The sequence below is a fragment of the Myotis daubentonii genome, chromosome 16 (genome assembly GCF_963259705.1).
Source record: "Myotis daubentonii chromosome 16, mMyoDau2.1, whole genome shotgun sequence".
Taxonomy (NCBI): Eukaryota; Metazoa; Chordata; class Mammalia; order Chiroptera; family Vespertilionidae; genus Myotis; species Myotis daubentonii.
The window spans coordinates 36,920,147-36,941,729 of NC_081855.1; the positions used below are offsets into that span (position 1 = coordinate 36,920,147).

Genomic DNA, 21,583 nt, shown 5'->3' on the forward strand with positions numbered 1-21,583 from the left:
CAATTATTGAAAAAAAGTGTGTTGAAACTAAAAAAATGAAGAGTTGATTATCTGACAGGTTTATCTTTTTCCAAGGAAAGAGCCAATACATCTGTATATGCACTTTTACCAAGAAAAATCCTAAGCAAAGTGATTAGTCTGTAACTTTAACTTACTGCTCAAAATGGGAAATAAATAAATCAGCTTAAAAGTAGTCTGGCTGACAGTTCAATAGATTAAACTTTAGGTTCCCCAAAACCACAATTTTATTTTAAAATAAATTTACCAGCAAAGATTAAAAAGCATTCATTTTGTCTTTCCAATCTGTTAGTGGTCCAAGAGCCTATTTCATTTGTAACTGACACCACCGCCGCCACCCACTGCTCACACTGATCAAGTGGCAGGGCTGAGCAGTAATACATATGCTTAGAATGTAACCTAGGACCTCAGTAAATTCAATGCAAGTTTACTGAGCACCCTACTATGTGTCTGCCTCTGTTCCAGGGGCTGGATTCAATAGTGAGTGACAGCCAAGGTCCCTGAACTCACTCACAGAGCTTGGTAAGGATACATTTATTATCTAACTAGATAAGCATAAGACACAGGATGGGTATGTGGAGGGGTAGAGTTCCCCCAAAAAGAGAAAAGGCAAGTTGCCAGTAGACGTGAGAAAGGCCCAAAGAAGTTTCATCTTTGCCCGAGCAATAGCCTGGAGTTCAGTTTCCCTGTGGGTGCTTAACTATATAGTAGTTTGCATGACATTTTCAGGAGCCCAGGCCAGGGGAAAATAGAGCCCAAGTCCAGTCTGCACAACTCAATTACTTTGTCTCTTAAAACAGCTTCCCAGGCCCCTGTTGGTGTATGTGTAGTAGCTGCCTGACCACTGACAGACAACATCATCCCCCCTCCATCAGCTGCCTGTGACCCTGGATAACTCACTGACAACCTGTGGGACATTAGGTACCATCATCTCTAAAATGAAGGACAGCAGAACAATTGCTCTTTGAAGTTCTTCCTAATTCTATAATCTAGTGACTCCCACCCAATGTTAAAACTTAAAATAGCCCTATCTGGTTTGGCTCAGTGGATAGGGCATCGGCCTGTAGAGTGAAGGGCCCTGGGTTCGATTTCAGTCAAAGGCACATGCCCGGGTTACGGGCTCAATCCCCTGTAGGGGGTGTGCAGAAGAAGGCAGCCAATCAATGATTCTTTCTCATCATTGATGTTTCTCTCTCTCTCTCTCCCTCTCTGAAATCAATAAAAGTATTAAAAAAACAACAACTTAAAATAACTTTATACCTTTTCTTCTATTTTTGAATTTTAAGAAGTGATAAAGAAAAGTACCAATAAATTATTGTTTGATCTCAGGCTACTAATATCAACTTGAGTTCAGAAATAATATAAGGAAATTATAACAAATTAAAACTTTAGCAAACAGAAAGGCATATGAAGTTTCTATGTCTGAATTGTATGGGGAAGGACGCGACTTACCTGTAGGGACATCTCGATCAACATTAGCAGCTTCTTGATTCCTATCCAGACCTTCTTATCTTTTACTTGCTGTGCAATTATGGTACGTTCTTTATCCTTGAAGTTGCCCAAAAGCTATGAAAACAATAAAAGTAATGAAAGCACTATTATAGTGAATTGACAATATTAGTTAATTCTCACATTTATGCTTAAAAGAACAATGATAAGGACCAGTTGACTGGTTCAAGTTGACAGGATTCTCTCCTATTTTAAAAAAACTAACCTGACCTTTCTAAACCCATGAGGTGTGATAATGAAACTGAAAATCGGTACCCTACATCCTGTTTTCCTATCGGCCTCTATTATCATTTAGAGGTATGTTTGCTGGGGAAAATAGCTCCACCATTAAGAAATATCAGTTAAAATTTTTAACATTCCTTTCTAGAAACAATCTATGTGTCAAAGCAGACTAAATTTAATTCTCTTATCCAACTGGCACAAACGCTGCTCAAGAAGATAACCTGGAGACATTTATTATATAAATAATTTCTATTTTGTTGGGGGGTATGCCCCAATTTTATGGGTCTTGAGGATTTTAAGGAGCCTTCACACTCGAACAAGTCATAGATAATATTTTCTAACAGATCTCATCGAGTCACTTGTACACATTGATATTAATAAAAGGTTTAATTGAGGATTTATTTTTTAAATTAAAAACTTTGTCATTCTCAAAAAGATTGAAGAAAGACATTTTCATATTATGAACTTGATTATAAAACAGTTCCTTTTACTTCTGTAACTTTCATGAAGTTCCTAAGATTTTAATCATTATTCCAATTTATTAAATAAATACAAGTAAATGGGCTGAAAGCTACTATGAATAACTATATTGATTACCGTCCCTGCCCTCACCCCACGTTTCTGGTCCTTGTAATCTAGGTGCATCACTCATGCTGAACACAGTGCCTCATTGCTGGCAGTTCGTGTGCTGCCCACACCAAGAAGAGGGAAGTTCACTCTAATTTATATTCATCTCTCATTCCCCTAAATCATGAAAACAACTGAAGGGATAGCCCAGGTCCCATATTCTAGGCTAACATAGAAACTAAACGCCAGGTGCAAAGTCTGGCACCCCTTAGCATTATTTCCTGCCCCAACTCCTTTCTTATAAACGGTGAGCAATCCATTGACTCATTTTCACCTCCAAAGCTTCCAACAGCTGCTCTCCTGTGGCAATGTTGGGCACGTGGATGGTGGTGCTGAAAGCGGTAAGCATTTCCATCTCCTGAAGGACATCTTTGCGGCTAGTGGTCCCAATAATAAGAAGCTTGCGGCCCTGACCACAGAGAGAAAACATGTTAAAATGCACAGCATAAGCTGATTCAGAAACTAGAGTAAGCCTGGACAATACCCATTTCTTTAATCACAGAAATGCAAATGATAAGGCAATAAAAAAAATCAGAATTTTCCTCCTGAAATTAAAAAAGAATAATCAACACCATGATTCAGAAAGAGCAACACTTCCTTCAGGACAGGATTCAGAAAGAGGCAACAACTCTTTCTCCTCATTCACATCAATAAAATAGTGGCTTAGTAAATCAGGAGGACATACAAGCCAAGGCACTTCAGTCCATGTTTGTAATTCATTTTTCATAGCCAACATGGTATATGTATAGTGGGAACTGGAAAAAAATGAATGAATGAATGAAAAGTCTGTATCATCCACTTAGCAAAGCTTTATTATAATTTTTAGAAGGAGTAGGGTACAAATATTTTACATGTCATGTAGCTTAATTGTGAAAGGCATGGTGCTAAGTACTGTACATAATTGTGTCATTTAATATTTTTAAATTTCATTTTTATTTCCAACCCCCAAAATATACCAAAAAATGTTTTAAAAAATGTACCAGGCTTATGCCACTATTCCTATTGCCTGTCTACAGAGGCAGCCACTTTCTTAGCTTTTTTCTGGTACTTACTTTCTTATCTTTAAATAACAAGGTTATACTACTATTTTAAGAATTTTGTTTTTAGCTTTAAATATTCTTTACTGACTTACTATTATGGAAGATGGTTACTTAATATTAATTTTGCATCCCCCCTCCTATATCCTTTCTCATCCTTCTAATACAGTTATTTCACAGTCTTTGATTAAATCTATATTCATAATAAATCTATATTTATTATTATTATATAAATGCGACTTACAGCTAAGCCATATTAATTTCATTTCTTGGACGACATTTTGTTTTTAGTGGAGTTAATAACTGCCATTTTCCTCCTTTGCTTAGTTTACCAGGTACTTATCACAAGTTCATCTCCAAACAAACACAACCATGAATATTCTTTTCAATATATTCAAACATGCTAGGAAATTCTAAAGTTGTTTTTTTTAAAGACATCTCCCTCCTGAAGTCTCCTGTTCTCAGAGCTCAGTCTGAAATGACTGCTCTCTAGGCCTGCTCTGCAGCTGCAGTTCTAGAACTTTCCACTCCCCTCTGTTATAACCCGTTTCCTAGCCTTCCCTTTCCTTCATTTATTCTCTCTTCCCTATGGTGCATATACTCCAAAAGCTTCCTAAGAAGCTTTGGTATATGAGAGTAAAAACTTAAACATTTCTTTGAATGTCTGGAAATGCCTTTATTCAACCCTTAATATTGTGCACACTGTTCATAATTGACAGTTTGGCTAGGTATAGAGAATAAGGTTGGAAATAATTTTCCCCTCAGAATTTTGAAGGCACTCCATTATCATTTAATTTTCAGTACTGTTGGCTGGACGACTGATGCCATTCTGATTTTCTGACTCTTTGTTTCTAACTTGTATCTTATTTTATTTTATTTTTTTCTGTATTTTAAAATTATATCTTAAAAATATAATTTTAAAGGAATCTTTTCTTTAGCCCTATGTTATGTAATTTCAAAATTATGTACCTTGAGATCAAGTCTTTCTTTACTCATTTTGCTGGGATTAGATGGGTCCTTTCTAAACTGGAAATAATCATTCAGTCCTAGGAAATTTCTTTGAGGTTTTCTTCTGTTCTTTTTCTTTCGTTTGTGCTCTGCCTATCCCCACCCCAAAATTTCTATTAGTTGGATACTGGTCTACTAATACTAATCTTTTTCTTTTCTATTTTTTGCTCTTGGTTTTTATTTCTTTCTCTAATACTTTTTAGGTTAGCATCAACTTTATCTTCCAACCTTAACATTAATCTCTGTCTATATATATATATTTTTTATTTCTAAGAGCTCTTTCTTATTTTTTGAACCCCTTTTTTATTGCATCCTGTTATAGTTCATGGATACAATACTTAATTTTAGATTTCTGTGAATTCTACAGATTTTTAAAATGTTTTCTTCTTTGTCTCTGTTTCCTCTGAGTTTGTTTTTTCCTATTTGTTCATTGGAGGCTTTCGCAAGAGTGTGGTCATTATTTGATGACTAATCACAATTAAGAGTTAAATTAATATCTGGGAGCTCTGAGTATGAGGGCTTCACTACAGGGTGAGGATCATCAGATAAGACTTGGTTGATGATTAGGGGTCCCTCAAAAGGTCAGGATGTATAAATTTTTTCCCAGAGAAGACTCTTCCAATCTCCTTCCTGAGGGCTCTGAAACCTACTTTCCAGCATACTGGAAGCAGATGGGGAAAGGTGTCTGAGTATCTCGCTGTTCAATATGTAGACCTTCATTTACTCCTATTTGCAGTATGGCACCTCTTTAGAGCACACTCTCACTTAATGTTCATTATAATCCTGAGAATTAAGTATTAGCATTATCTCTATTTTACTGATGAAACTATTGAGTCTTACATTTTTAACTTATGTCACTGTATTTATATACATACACTCATTCCACAGACAAACCTTTAACACAATTATCAAAACTATTCACAGATCTTAGAAATTCAGCGTTTTAAAACAAATATGCAAATAAATAATTGTGTAAATTAAAATAAATATAGGAAAAGATTTTAAGAAGTTGAAGAACAGATGCAAAAACAATTTCAATAAGGCATGCTACTGTCAATAAGACATGCTGGCCTGTCTCAGTCTTATTCATTGTTTTTGTCCATCTACTGTCCTAAGAATAGATAAAGAGTCACTATAAACAAAGGCATGTCATAGAAACAAAATGGAACCCTTATGGTAGAATTAGTGATTAGCATATCAGATGACTGTGCAAGGACTATGGGATAGACTTATACCTGTGATGTACACAGATGGAAAGATAATCATTATTATTAGTGAAGAAATCAAGTAGCTACAAATCAAACACATTTATCAACAGAGCTTTACCAAGCTCCTATGAATATGGAACAGACCTTGTATCTATGGATGGATACAAGGGATCATCACAATACAACACGGAAAGGCAGAGATGTTGTCAGTCTGTCATGGTGGAGGGAAGAAACATGAACCAGAGGAACATCTCCTTTTTTCAGAGGAGGTAATTCCTGAGCTGAGTCGTAAGGAATGAGTAGGTTGTTTAGGACCATGAAGGGGAAGGTCACCTCAAACCAGAAGGAGCTGAAATATGTAAGTCCAAAGGCAAAATAACATAAACAAAAACTGAGGTGCTGGGGTAATTACAAACGCATAAAGACTTATAAATATCTACTGTAACAGAAAAGTGGTGCATTTACACTACACTGCAGGTATTTTTCAACACTAAATTCTAGTGGTAAACTTAGAAACATATTTCTGAAGGCTAAGAGATGTCAAAGGCCACACAGGCTGGAATATCCTTATTACATTTAAAGATTAAGTGGTTCTTCTCTTTTTTCCTTAGTTTGTTAATGTTCCATAACCTGTAATTCAAACTCCCTCACCTTGCTCCTCTCTCCCGGACAACAGTGCTGGCCCTAGAAGATGGCACTGAGGGAGAAGCTTCTTACTCATTCCAGAAAGCTGGAGCTGCCATTTTCCCAGTGAGCCTTTTTCTTAGGCTCACAGTAACTACTGAGTCTCACAGAAACTCAGTGTTGAAAGACTGGGAAATGTAGAGCAACTTATAATAGAGATGCTAATTTATGTTTTGCTTTTCTTCTTGTTTAACAAGACTGCAAACACTGAGTAGAGGTCACGACCCAGGCAAGTTCAGACCTTGACTTGTAAAGCATCATCTTTACGAAAACACCAAAAAAAAAAAAAAAACAACCCACACAAAAAAAACACATCACCACATTACGAAATAATTAAATTGTGCCGGGTCATTTTGTATATTAATTAGTGGAGTAATGCTCACGAGGAAGCTTTACCATGAAAAAGCAGCTCTGAATGTATTACTATAATAAATCACATTGGAGAATGTTTTGGAGAAAAAGCTGACAGCAGCATAAAACAGGAAGGCCAGCTTTAAAAATAAAAGTAGACCTCAACCCAAGAGGGTAAATCTAACGTGTTAGTATGTGGCTACTTGTCTCAAGCCCATAGCACCAAAACATGCTCCTTGATGGAAAGAAAAAAAACTGTTCCCAGCATACTCTTTACTGAGATTTGTTGGTCCTGTTGCAATAAAGAAAAGGCCTAAATAAAATGACTATCTGCCAATCGGATTATGATAAACATTGTTCCAAGGTTAAGTAAGTATTAGTTAACTAATTCTTAGTGCCATAAGAAGCAACTCAGGTGAAAACATTACCATGAAAAAGGCAGGGCTCAGTCAGGTGTTGATCCTTCAAAAAACACTTCTTTACATGATGAAGAATGAGCCAAGTACTAAGCAGTATCTAAGCCTTTTGCCACACAAAGGCCTAACCAGATAATCCACACCCTTTCATAGGTCTTGCCCATTGATTGGCCCCAATAAACTGATTTGTAACAAAAGTTCATATGGAAGAAAGCTTTTTTTCTTCTTAAATAAAAATGCCACCAATATAATACTGCAGTGAAATGGAAGGGCTGATTTTAACCTGTGCACAAAAGTAAAGTCAGTTATGCAGTAAAGAAAGGCCATTCTTTCCATATCATTCAATGCTGCGCAAGTGTAATACATCCTTGGTAAGAAGAATTAACTGTGAACAATTGGAGACTCTGAAATGGATTAAGAAGTTTAAAAGTGCAACTCTAAACTGCTGTGTGCTGGGGGCCTTAAATTTTATTTTCTGATTGTTAGAAGTTGAGGTTTTTGTAAACACAAAGGAGACATTTCAGGATATTAAGAATTTATAAACCCATTAACCAAAAGACACAATAAATGAGTTGATTACACCATTAACAAGATTTTTTTCTGTTCAGGTACTTATGGAATTATGTGATTTGGTTTGTGCCTTCAAAGTGATAATTTAGCCGGAAAGAGCAAATAAATATTCAGGGAGCACTACCAAGTAACACATCAGTAAATACAAACTAATCATGGCAGAGGGAGCACAGCATATGGGGACAGTTTCATTGGGGTGGGGTCATCCAGGAAGATTCCTGTAGCACTGTGGAGACCGGACAAAGGAGGCGCCTGAGGAGAAGGTTGAGTCTCTAATGCTACTAAATCCTATGTGGGTGGTGGGGGCAGCTGAGCCAGAGTGCGAAGGGCTGGTAACAAAGTCTCCTTGGAGAGATGGGGAGTGGGCAGCCAATAAAAGGAAAACTCAGAATGCCACACTAAGGAAGGAGATTTGGTATAAAAAGCAACAGGAAACTAAAGAAGGTTCTCAGGGAGGAAGAACTGTGATGAAGAGATATGATCCTCGTGGCCAGTGAGAAAGCTGCTGCACTAATCTCATGTCAGTTCTAAAAGCAAGCATGCCAGGAGGGACGTCTGCATACCTCAGATATACAGTAGCATCCTTTTTAATGCAAGCCCAGGGCTGGCAGAAAGCAAGGGAGGAGAGGCAAGTACAGTCTCCACTGTTCATAGCTGTGGGATCCTGGCTAGATTATTTAACTTCTCAGGACTTGTCTCCTCCCCAACCATAAAAATGGGATTAAAAATCATACCTACCTGTCAGAATAGAGCAAGAATGAAAGGAAGTGAGAACCTGAATGGTTTTGAGGGGAACCTGAAAAATCGTCCTCTGCCTAGGACGTCAGGAATCTACAGCAGTAGGTCGGGTGGGCGAGCAGGGGGTACCTGAGAATTCCTTTTTTCCAACAACACAGGGCACCAGCAGCAAAAGATACCAAGAGCACATTCTCCCACAGGGCCAAGATTCACTGTGTTAGGGGAAGATGAGAGCACCAATCTTCAGCTTAACTAGGGTTACGGTGAGGCCCAGACGAGGCCTGAAGCGAAAGATCAAACACCCCCTCAGAAGAGTCAGGGCAGCTGTGAGAATGAGGGGCCTCAGTAAGAGGCAGGGGCTTCTGAGGGAACAATCAGTTCAGGGCAGAGGGTGTGAAAACACTTTCCTGGTAAGAGGTGCTTTAGTCCATCACTGATCCTAGCTTCATTCTTGAAATGGAAATAATTTCTTTTATTTTACTTAGTTTGTCTTATTCAATAGAAATGTTTTAAAAAAATTATACCTAACATAGTGCTTGTATGACTTCATTGCTGCATTTATTTGCAAATCTGAATCTTGTTTCTAGCCTGTCCTCCCTAGGGGGAGGAGCCATGTTTATTCACCTATGTTCTCCTGGTAGTTCTTAGCCCAGCAAGCCTAGCACAGAAGACTCCTATGCTCCCACTGCCTAGAATGCTCTTCCCTTATATATCCACATGGTTCTCTCCCTCAAAGTCAAGGCATTGCTTGAATGTCACCTTTCCCATAAGGCCCTACACAAAACCACCCCTACACCCTATTTAAAACTGCAATCCCCACTTCCTCTCCTTCCTCTTTCCTGATGTTCCCCCATAGCATGAATCACCTTTTAACATACTAAATACTTACTCATTTACTACCTTTACTTATTTATTGTATTTATTACTGGTCTTCCTTCATAAGGATGGGACTTCTATTTGGTTTTATTAATGTATTCAGGGCTAGTCTTGTAAACAGAAGTTAATAAATTTGTGTTGAATGAATGAATGGTGATCTCAGTGTAGCTTTCTAGAAGATCATTCTTTGTTATGTTCTCTCTCCTGGTTCTGGAAAAATGCACATTATACCAAGTGTTCAATAGGAAAATATATTCTGAGCTGCAAGTGTTGAATGCTATGATAATAAGTTTAAAAAAAAATAATCTGCCCTGGCTGGTTTGGTTCAGTGGATAGAGCATTGGCCTGGGGACTGAAGGGTCCCAGGTTAGATTCCAGTCAAGGGCACATGCCCGGGTTGTGGGCTCGATCCCTGGTAGGAAACATGCAGGAGGCAGCTGATCAATGATTCTCTCTCATCACTGATGTTTCTCTCTCTCTCTCTCTCCCTCTCCTTTCCTCTCTGAAATCAATAAAAATATATTTTAAAAAAATAAAAATAATCTAAAATGAATGGCATGTATGATTCATTTATAATGTAAGTAGATGCAAAGGCTGTCATAGCTCTTTCTTTTAGCTAATTAATTGATCAATCAATGATCAAGCTATTGATTAGATAATACAGACTTCTCTAACAGAGAAAAGATAAAATTCATTAGAAGCTATTAATTTAAGCTAGTGAGATAACAAGTATTAGTAAACATCTATTGCAATTCTTGGTTCTCCCAAGCCAATGGGAAAAATTGACTACCAATAAAAACAACCAGGAATCTCTGGACAGTGAAAGGAGAGGAATGGGGCCTCTTTGCATATCCTGCATGCATTTCTGATTTCTCATGCTCAAATGTCTGCAACTTCTTCTATTTTTTTGCGGGGGGGAAGAGGTAGTTAAATGTTTATGTTGAATACCAAAGGAAGGATGTTTCAAATAAATCATGCTACAACTAGGCAGACAACTATAGTTAAACTCTCCATTAGATTTTACCCTGAAGCAAATTCTTAGTCTACTGTCTTTGTAACTATTGCAAGTAGGGCTGAGGACAATAAGGAGGGGAATTCATGATGCAGATTGGATATGAACTGAGAAACTTCACCCCAAATAATTACTGTAGGCGAACAGCCCACTTTGTAATATTAAAGAATAATTTTAGTACCAGTTTGTGAAAAAGACAGAGTCATCAGATTTTACCCTTGGAGTAACTCTTAAAGATTACCTAATCCTTGCCTTCTCCCTCTTCTGGTTATTTTGTAGCGGAGAAACCTGGGGAAAGAGGTGAAGGAATTTGTCTGAAGCGTTTATATCCAGGAGGGAGCTGAAACTGAGCTCAGGCCTCATTGATAATCCACTACCCTTTGCTGTCCACTGTTCTTATTTGTGTAATTTTAAACTCATTTCAGCAATAGCTGATCCTTAATTATGAGTTAGTTAGGTTAGATATATTACCTAGACATTCTGACCTCTGAGCTCTTAGGAGAAAGGTTAAAGAAAATAAAGTTATACTCTTAGTATTCTTGTACCAAAGGAATAGATGCGTTCTCTCATTAGAAACTTAACTAAGATGACCACTGATTAATCCAAACTCCTTGACCTTTGCACCCACAGTAATTTTTCCTACTTCTCTCAGCATTTGCTGCATACACCCTAAAATGACCCCTCTGCTCTACCAGGTCAGTTTTCTTTTTCTTTTATTTAATTTCTATCTCTGTGATTAAAATAAATATTTTTATTGTTTTGTGTGGTTTTTTTGTGTGAGAGAGAGAGGACGGGAGAGAGAGAAACATCAATGTGCAAATGAAACTTCGATTGGCTGCCTTGTGTACACCCCCTACCCAGTCATGTGTCTGACTGGGAATTGAACCTGCAGAGGACAATGCCTAACCAACTGAACCACATGGGTCAGGGCTACCTCTGTGATTTTTATCCATAAAATTCCTCTTTATTAAAATGCTTTCCACAGTTTTCTTACAGTTTGCAATTATCTCTCATCTTCAAAATATTTCAAAGCCTGCCCTCATTTAACCCCACACAATCCAGTTTACTCCTTTAGGCCGCCCCTTTTCAGAAAATGGATTCAACATGCCCCGTAATAATACCTCACTTATCTGGAGACCAATTTGCTGGACAATATCAGCTATCCTGAACACAGACAGTCAAACACGAAAACAGCACAAGTCCTCTAACTTCTAGGATGGAAGACAAAACACAAGTGGCTTTACTCACAGGTGGTACCAACTTATCACTAGGCACAGTGGGCACAGTGCAAGGGCCCATAAAACTATGAGAGACCCACAAAAATATTCTTTCTTTTAAAATCAGAAGAAAAAGAACTTTCAGGTTGAAGAAAATGTTTTAAATACCAACAGTTAAAAAAATAATTATTATTTTTTAACTGAAGGAAGGTACCTACAGAAGGCATAACATGGCCCTGCTTACAGGAAAGCTCCCCCAGCTTTCACCATAGCCTACTTACTCTTACTTTACAAACAACTCGTGAGTCCTAGTGGTTGCCTATCTAGTTCACAGATGACCAGAAGCAGCAAATTATGAGACTGACGCGCTGCCTACTGCGCTAAGGAGGCAGCTCAGAAGCAGCAAATTAGAAGAGGGGGAACTGCCAGAGGCAGGAACTGATACAACTCAATTGGATTCTGCAAGTAACAGCTGATAGCAAAATAATTAAAAACAAGAATAGGTACAAAAATTCAAAAACAAAACAAGGCAAAAACAGGGCATATTGGGCCTACTTAATGCCTACTGTGAAATCTTATACATTCTAATCGTTCTTGCTGTTACTCATATTACTGACCCATGTGATTATGGTATGCAATGATGATCCTTATTCATTAACATAGCGTTTATAATACTTTGCTTTAGACAGATATATGTAGCAATTTTTTCCTTTTATAAAAGGCTAAAGTGGTGGTGAATACACAATACACCATACAGATGTAGTATAGAACCGTACACCTGAAATGTATAATTTTATTAACCAATGCCACCCCAATAAATTCAATAAGAAATAAAATAAAATAAGGCTAAAGTATAACACTTGATATTTAAAGAGGTTAAGATTCAGTCACTTGGAGAAAATGAAGCCTTTGATTTCTTATGAATTCCTATTCTTGCCTCCAGTGAAACTGAGTATGCCATATGAAGTCTAAGATAAGTAACTGTACATGACACATATCCTTAAGTTCCCAAGAATCAGTCAGCATATAAATAACAAGTCTGCTGATTCTGGCACAGCACACCCTTTGCCATCCCTCCCCACTGTTGCAGAGCAGGGATTCCTTAGCATGGCACAGTGGCCCTGAGAAATCTCCCTCTTACTCATTGTTCAAGACCAAGATCAAGAACTACTATTTGTGAAATGTTTGTAGATTTTCTCAGGTATAATGGACCATGCTTGCCTTTATACTTATATTTTATGAGTATATGTCCAAACACTGAATGGGTTGTGCTAAATTATTTGAGGTCTTTCTGAAACTTGAATTTAACTGGGCATCCTATATTCATATCTACTAAGTCTGGCAACCCTATTCCGGGCAGATTCAGCCCCACACCAGAGTGGACAGCTTGGTGAGCAGAGTGTGGGCTGCATGTTTACCCCATCCTGCCACTTGACCTTGTGCACAAACTGCACACCTACACGTGGTCCTGGATTATGAGCTCTTTGAGGGCAGGTAAATGTCTTATTCATCTTCGTATTTCTGTAGTGTGGAACAAATGCATATCCTAGTAAAAGCATATATTTCTTAAAGTAGTATTTCAGACTTGCCTGTCAAAAGAAATATTTTTGGATGGAAAGGAAATTTCCTATCTCCCTTCCACGAAACTTAATATAACTATTACCATCTATCTCAGTCACACGGCATTCAACTGTCATGAGTTCAGACTAGAAGCACAGCACTGAGCTGAATGCCGGGTGCGTTTCCAAGGACAACTGTGAGAGCCATTAGGCACTTTCATACTTTACTCTCAGGACCACAGGGTGTCTCACAGGCCAGACCTTACATTAAATCAGCCTAAAAAAAGAAATAAGGTGAAAAAATATTATATAATAAACAAGTTTAGAGACAAAGGTAGAGTTACTTAACTCTGTTAGTCACACAGCAAATTAGTTGGAAGGGTTGGAATTAAAGAATTTTGACAGTTATGCTAAGTTAAAAATGAAAATAATAATATATTGTTTTTATTTTTACTGATTATAAAGTAATAAATTCTTATTGTAGAAAATTTATAAAATACAGGAAATAAAGTAGAAAAAAATCACCTACAATTCTACTGTCATAGCAGTTGTCTTTAAGATGGAGAAATACTAGAACTGCCTTTTATTTTCATTCTTGAAAAAATTTCCTTTTTTTGTGTGTTTTAAAATAAACATCATATCTTATAAAATAATATTAGTAGATGTATTAAACTATTATTGAGAAGATGAATTCAAATCTTTTTTACTAATAGGGTATGTGGTCAGAAAGTTTGGAGGCCATTAATATAAAGGCAATCAAAATAGACAATTATGGAATACTTGCTTTTCTTTTTATAACTGAAATCTTTTTTTCTTTATAACTGAAATCACACTATAGGAATAACTGAGGATGACGTGCAAGGTGATTTGACAGTTGTGCGGGCAGTTGCTGACATAGGCCGAGTTTACATAGATAACAGGTCACTAGTTGGGTGGCCAGAGCTTTTCACCTGACTGCTGTCACTTGGTATTTCTCCCTATCCTCCCTTCCCATCATTACCCCTCTTCTTCCAGAAACTTGCCCATTCTTCCACTTGCTCCAGAGCTGGCTAAGGCAGGGTCTGTAGGAGCAAGATGGCTGGCAGCTAGAGGGAAAAAGAAAGCTACTATGCTCTTTCTTGATCACATTTTTAGGACTTGCTTCTTTAGCAGTAGGCCATGAGATTAGCTCCTTTGATGGGGTTGGCCACTTTGTTGGTTTTAGATATTTTTGTGTGTGTGAGGAAAGACAGAGTTTTCTTTGAAGTGAATAATAAACTAATAACTGAGCTGTGCTTTGCAGTTTACAAAGAACTATAATAAACATTTATCTTATTTAATTCTCCCAACTTAAATATTACTATTGTTCCTACTTTACAAATGAGAAAAGTGAGGCTCAGAAATTAAGAAACTGGATTCGAATTCAAGTCTTTGCATTCTAACTCCTGTGCCATTTATACTGCCAATGCCAGTTCTACATGTAGTTAAGAACCACCACCTTCAGAATATCCATCAACAAATATAATCTACATAGCCCAAATAGGTTGAGAAAGAGAGAGGGAGGAAGGGAGGAAGGAAAGAGAGAGGGGAAGAGAGAGGGGGGGGGGGTGGGAGAGGGAGAGAGGGAGGGAGAGAAGGAGAGAGAGGAAAACAGGGAGTTTCCATTTCCCAATGTGAGGGGAACGTAGATGAAGTGGTTCTAGACCAAGTAGTGACTTAAAGAGATCAAGGCCTGATTCCATCTTTATTCAATAACTATCAGGAATACTGATGGATTGTTCTGGGCCCTTTGTAAGGTTCCTCTTATTGGTTCTTCTTAGCCAATAGCTGTCATGCCATGTAGCATAAAACCCTAGGGAATCTCCAAAGATTGGTGTACTTGAGGACAGGAGGGTAGGAAAGAAGCTGTGAAATGCTATTCTGTTCCACCTTGAGTTAGAAGAAAGGGGTAAGTTACAGGGAACAGGTGGTTGCAGGGATAAAGCAAGTAGGTGGGCCAGTCCCTGGAGGCTGAGGACAAGTGCAATGGGTAGTGCCCTCAGAAATCTCACAATGTGGGCCGGCCCTGCACTTCTTACCCGATGAGCTCTGAAATTTGTCTCTATTTCATTTTTCCTTTTATAACTGGGATTCCCAATCCCCAGGTCAGAATATTTGTCTTCTAAATTTCAGCAATGAGAGATGGAGAAGCAGGGTGTCCCTATTTCTTTTTCCAGTATTGCATATGAGTTAAGTTGTGTCTGGGCACTCCAAGCTGGAACTGTGAACTTAACTTTCCATGAAAAATTTGCTGTATATAGTTGTTACATCCTTTAGTTTTCCTGTCTTACAAGCTAAAGGTTCTGTGGACTATCTAAAGGCACCTCTTTTCTTAAAAAACCAACAACACACCAAAACAAAAAACAAAAACAGGAAAATACATTTCTAGTTTCATACAACAGCCTTAACAAAATACTAGACCCTCTAAGAACTTTTATTTTTAAAAAAATATATTTTATTGATTTTTTACAGAGAGGTAGGGAGAGGGATAGAGAGTTAGAAACATCGATGAGAGAGAAACATCGATCAGCTGCCTCCTGCACACCCCCTACTGGGGATGTGCCCGCAACCAAGGTACATGACCTTAACCGGAATCGAACCTGGGACCCTTGAGTCCATAGGCTGACGCTCTATCCGCTGAGCCAAACCGGTTAGGGTGAAGAACTTTGAAAGAGCAACAAGACAGGAAGAAATAGAGTCTTAGATGTCAACCACTGGGCCCAAGCAATGGGACTATTCAAATCAAGCAGGGCAAACATCCATTCCCTTTTTGAAGATCTTGGAATAAGACTATAAGCCAGTTTTTTATAAATGGCATTCTCTATGGACAAGGGCATACTCCTACTTTTCAGCAACTTTATACCTTACATCTGTGTAGTCCACAGGTTTACAGAGTATTTCACTCTATAGTATCTCACTCTACAATGGGGTAGGCGAGGCAGGAGAATTATATCCACTTTTTCGATGAAGAAATGGACACAAAGGTCAAGGTTATATGGCCAGAAAATGACTGAGCTAAGATTCAAACTCAGGTTTTCTAACTCCAACTCCAATATAAAGAGTAAGTTCTGCAGAGATGGTACTCATAACTAGATTCATGGTCCCATGGAGTACCATTATCAACACTTTCCTCACACTGATGTCATGTCACAGTAATAAATGTAAGGTAATGGCGCTAGATAAAGACATTCTGAGAGCACATTCTGTCTCAGAACCGTTAACATTTCTCTGATGATTAAAATTTAGGTATTTAATTTTGAGTTACCTGAAAATGACATATATGTCTTATAATTTTCTTGTATTCATTAATAACAATTATAGATGTGCTCTAACAACCAAATCCTATTTTAAAAGCATGGTTTTTGTTTGGCAAGTATCCGTTGCTATGTTTTATAAAAGCATTCACCAAATTTTTTTACTGTTTTTTTTTTAATGTATTTGAAATTATTCTACATATACAGTCATGTGTCACTTAACAATGGGGATATGTTCTGAGAAAAGTATTATTTAGCAATTCTGTCACTGCATGCACATTACAGAGTATACTGACACAAACCTAGGTGGTAAAGCCCACAACTATAATTATATGAGCTACACTTTTATACAACTAGTAGCATGGTAGATTTGTTTCTACCAGCATCATGACAAATAAATGAGTAATGTGTTGTGCTACTATGTGATGGCTAAAATGTCACTAGGCAATAGGAATTTTTCAGCTCCATTATAGTCTTATGGGACCACTGTGGTATGTGGGCCATCATAGACCAAAAAGTTGCTATGCGGTGCCTGACTGTATATTATATATGAGTTCGACTTACACAGAACTTTGTAAGACAATCTACTACTAAGCAAGGTATATTTCTAAAGAATTATATAAAATATAGCAGCCATATCATGTCATTGACTTAGTGAATGAAAAAATTAGGCCACTAAATTGTCAAGCATCCTACATTTTTTTTTTCAATAAAGAAGTCCAATGCAAAAGTCACCACTACATCAGTGATTGCGATTAATGTGTCTGGCAAAATGACTAAACCTCTTTCCTAAAGTGGTTATATATCTTCTTGAGTCATACTGTAGTCATTAGCCAGAGTTAATTTTGAACAGATAGATGGGGAGATACTCATGTTTAGGCCTGCACAATTTGGAGTCTCTTCCATTATCTGCTTATTTTGCTAAAGCAACCCTAAGCTTGAAGAGTTGCTTCATATTACCAAGACTTCCTAGTAACATCTCTGAAGTAAGAGGGTACAAAGATGTCATAAGGGTTACATAAAAAGCAATCTTGTCTAGAGACCGGTAATGTTAAAATGAGAGCATGGAGATCCCACTAGGGGTTTACTAACAGTTTCTTTTGGTTCACACATTATGCCCGTCCTAGCTCTAAACTTTACTTCTTTCTTATTAAGTAATATTCCTAGGTGCCAGAGCAGCAAGGAAGTTATTTTTTTAAAAAACAACTTTATACTTTAGCTAAAATTCTGTTAGGTCTGAGCTCTTCAGTAATAGTGCTATGAATTTAGAGTGATCTTTTTTTGTAAAAGTTTACATTTTCCTAAAAGTTATCCAACTGATATGCTGCCTATGAGTTACAGATGGACTAAGATATCAAGTCTCATGTGCACTTGGGAAGGCTGGGGTGGCTGCACCTCTGGCCAGTGAGTGGCCTCCTACCTTTACTCAAGCACAACATCAAATGTTATCATTTTCTGTATGCCGTCATCTGAAAAAGGTAGGGAAGCACTGAACTGAACAAGGAATGGTTCTCCATAAATTACAAGGCTATTCTGGTGGTCTTCCCATTTAATTCCTGAAAGTGTCAAGTAAACCTAGTGTTAAAGCAGTCAAGTCAATGGGCTTACCTACTCTCATACTTGTTGAGGAAACTGGGAAATCATGTCATTTTACAGCCTGACGAGTTCCTTTTCAGGCACTTTATTTTGTCTCTCCCACCCACACTCAAAAAAGAAGGCACCAGAAGCAATCTGTGAGGAAAATAATAACGTCGCTGAGGCTGCAGGTTGCGGGAAGGTTTACCTGGCCTTCCCGCTTCACTCCTGCAGCTTCCTTGACATTAAGACTAAAGCTTTCATCCTCCTGATTGTGAAAAGCACATTCCCCTCAACTTCCATAAATCTGTGAAACTTGAAAAGAGCCCAATGTCATCAAGTAAAAGAGCTGGCTTTAGGACTCTCCATGGAGGAGGGGTGTCTTCAAGCCTCTCACAGTTAAGCCGGACATTTCCTAACACTGGACAAATTGTACGTCCAGCTCAGGGAGGGTGAACTGCAGTGGTCTTTACCCTCCAAGCCAATTGTTAGCTTTTCACAGGAATCAGCAGGGAAGCACATGTGAAACCTCTGTGGTGACGGTGAGCACCCCCACGCCTTGTGTGACTCTGCATGTAGATGAAGCAGGCTGGGAGCTTTCTTAGCTGCTGCTGCTGAGTTCTCAGAGCAGCCCTTTTCTCTGGCGTGGCTCCCTGCTGGGACAGCCCTTTTCAATTTTTCTATCCCCCCTCGATCTCTTCTCCTGCAGAACACAGGGAAACTTGATTGAAATAAAGACCTAGGGAACATGTTTTATTTTCTCCTGTTCAATCCATTTTAGAAAAGCTTTTAATTGGTTTTAAAAAGATGCTAAACAAAATGTGATGATGTTTTTCAGTCTTCATGAACTACGGATACCACTTTTTATACTTTCAAAGGGCTTATAAATCAATCATGAAATTAACTCTCCAGCTAAATTTAAAGCAAATCCACTGAATACCAGATCATTAAAAATCTATGCATTTACTTAGAAAAATTTTAAATTCAAAGAAAATTATTCTAGTAACTGAAATCTGACTTGAATTTTTAGTCCTACACTGAAAATCCAAGACCAAAGCAATCACAAAAGGAAAAAAGGAAGGCTTGTGAACCAGTTTTAATAAGCCAATTTACAAGGAGGCAAGGGAATGGGGGAGGGGAAGAAGTAGAAAAGAGAATATCTTGATACATAACAACATAGTGCCCCTGAAGGGATTCTTTTATTTGAGCATGTGCAAACATGCACACAATCTTTCTGTGTGAAAGCAGGAATTATAACAAATGCAAAGTTAAGGATTCTGTGGCTGATATGATTACTCTATTGTATACATTTACAGTTCCTTTTTTTAAAGAAAAATGCCCGCAACCTTTCTGTTTTCTTGACAGTGTTAAAATAATAGCTTTCTACCAGCCTATGCATTTCTACAACATTCAAATTTATGTACTTTAATATTTAATTAAAAATATCTAAAAAACCTAAATGCTTCTGCTCTAGAATGACAAATATTCTTGAAACTGGATCAGCTTGAAAATTTTCTCCTATTTTCATAAGAGAATGCAAACTAATTTTAAAAAGCAAGTGATACAGAGAAAGCACATTTTCATTTTGTTAAATATGCACCAACAAGAAATATTTCAAACATTAATTTCTTTGGCCACTGATTCACTTATACAGGAGGTCATCTAGCAGTCCGGTCAGAGCCACCAAATTCTGATTAATGACAGGCTGGTATTCCCTTAAATGAGATTCCCTGCCATTTCCAATCACTAAAGCGACCACATCTATCTTTTATTTCTATGTATTCCTAAACCCTTTTCATTCCTAAGAGAAATACGTTCCACGTCCCTTTTTAATGATCTAGTTCCTGTTTCTAGGATTTCTCCCAAGCTGGCCCAGGTGTACTGGGTGTTCACTCCTTACTTCTAGCTCTTTATATAATCCTCCTTTCATCACTTAAGTAGTTTCTGAAACCGCTTTCTTTTTTCGGTAACCATTTTATTGAGATATATTTTATAGAAAACACAATTCACTGATTTAAAGTGTACAATTCAATGGTTTTTGGTATACACACAGATATGTGAAATCATTACCACAATCAATTTTAGAACATTTCATCACACAAAAAGAAAGCCTATACCTATTAGCAGTCACTTCTCATTCTCCCTATCCACCCCTCCCAGGCCTAGAAAACCACTCACAAATCTACTTTCTGTCCCTACGGATTTGCCAATTCTGGACATTTCATATAAATGGAATAATACAATATGTGGTCTTTTGTGACTGGTTTCTTTCACTTAGCATAATGTTTTCAAGGCTCAGCCATGTTGTGACATGTATCAGGACTCATTTCTCTGTATTGATGAATAATAGTCCATTGTACATATCACATTTTATTCTATTTGATGAACATTTGGGTTGTTTCCACTTTTTGACTGTTATGAATAATGCTGCTATGAACATTTATGTATAAGCTGTTGGGTAGGCATATATTTTCATTTCTTTGGGGTATATACTTAGAAGTAGAATTGCTGCGTCATATGGTAACTATGTTTAACCTCCTGAACAACTGCTAGACAGTTTCCAAAGGCCACATGATTTTATATTCCCACCAGCAGTGTACAAGGTTTCAAATTTCTCTATATGCACTTGTTCTTACCTGACTTATTTGCATTTTCCTGATGGCTAATCATGCTGAATATCTTTTCATGTACTTATTGGACATTTGAGCTTTACTTATTTTTTAATCTTTTCACTTAAATCATGCTTTGCTAAATATAAACTACAGCAACAGTAAAATAATTAATCCCACCAAAATAAGGGTACACTAAAAAAATTTTTTTGAAGAGTATAACGTTTCTTTCTTCAAGAATCTTACAATCTGCCCTGACCCATTTGGCTCAGTGGATAGAGCGTCGTACTGCGGACTCAAGGGTCCCGGGTTCGATTCCTGTCAGGGGCATGTACGTTGGTTGTGGGCACATCCCCAGTGGGGGGTGTGCAGGAGGCAGCTGATCGATGTTTCTCTCTCATCTGTGTTTCTAACTCTCTCTCCCTCTCCCTTCCTCTCTGTAAAATTTAAAAAAAAAAAAGTATAAAAAAAAAAAAAGAATCTTACAATCGCCGAAACCGGTTTGGCTCAGTGGATAGAGCATCGGCCTGCGGACTGAAGGGTCCCAGGTTCGATTCCGGTCAAGGGCATGTACCTGGGTTGCGGGCACATCCCCAGTAGGAGATGTGCAGGAGGCAGCTGATCGATGTTTCTCTCTCATCGATGTTTCTAACTCTCTATCTCTCTCCTTTCTCTCTTTAAAAAATCAATAAAATATACTCTTAAAAAAAAAAAGAATCTTACAATTATTTTTACCAAATAGAAACAGTTATTCCTGAGTGTTTAATTAAAATGTTGCAGGTGCCCAGCCAGAGTGGCTCAGTTGGTTGAGCATTGTCTTGTGCATGGAAAGGATGCTAGTTCGATTCCTGATCAGGGCACATACCTGGGTTGTGGGTTCAATCCCCAGTTGCAGTATGTATGGAAGGTAACCAGTCAATGGTTCTCTTTCTTCTCTTTCTTCTCTCTCTCTCTCTCTCCCCCCCGCTCCCTCTCCCTCTCTCCCCCCCTCCCACCTCCCCCCCTTCCTCTCTCTAAGAATGTCTTTGGGTGAGGATTAAAAAAAAAGTTGCAGGTCATTTGTTAATATGTTCTG

The 21,583-nt window shown here is 37.9% G+C and overlaps 1 protein-coding gene across 5 annotated transcripts in view; it reads right to left on the reverse strand.

The window, feature by feature from the left end:
* The window catches only part of NSF (N-ethylmaleimide sensitive factor, vesicle fusing ATPase), a 128,090-nt gene that overhangs the window by 3,683 nt on the left and 102,824 nt on the right, over window positions 1–21,583 (reverse strand). For 2 of the 5 annotated variants that reach the window (XM_059669828.1, XM_059669829.1), the window contains exons 18-19: window positions 2,651–2,785; window positions 1,471–1,584 (exon numbers count right to left, since the gene is read on the reverse strand). In XM_059669828.1, coding sequence (XP_059525811.1) covers window positions 1,471–1,584; window positions 2,651–2,785 — 249 coding nt within the window. Of the gene's footprint in view, window positions 1–1,470; window positions 1,585–2,650; window positions 2,786–5,948; window positions 5,979–18,506; window positions 18,603–21,583 lie in introns of those variants that run through there. The other 3 variants (XM_059669830.1, XM_059669832.1, XM_059669831.1) reach the window with 3 other exon arrangements.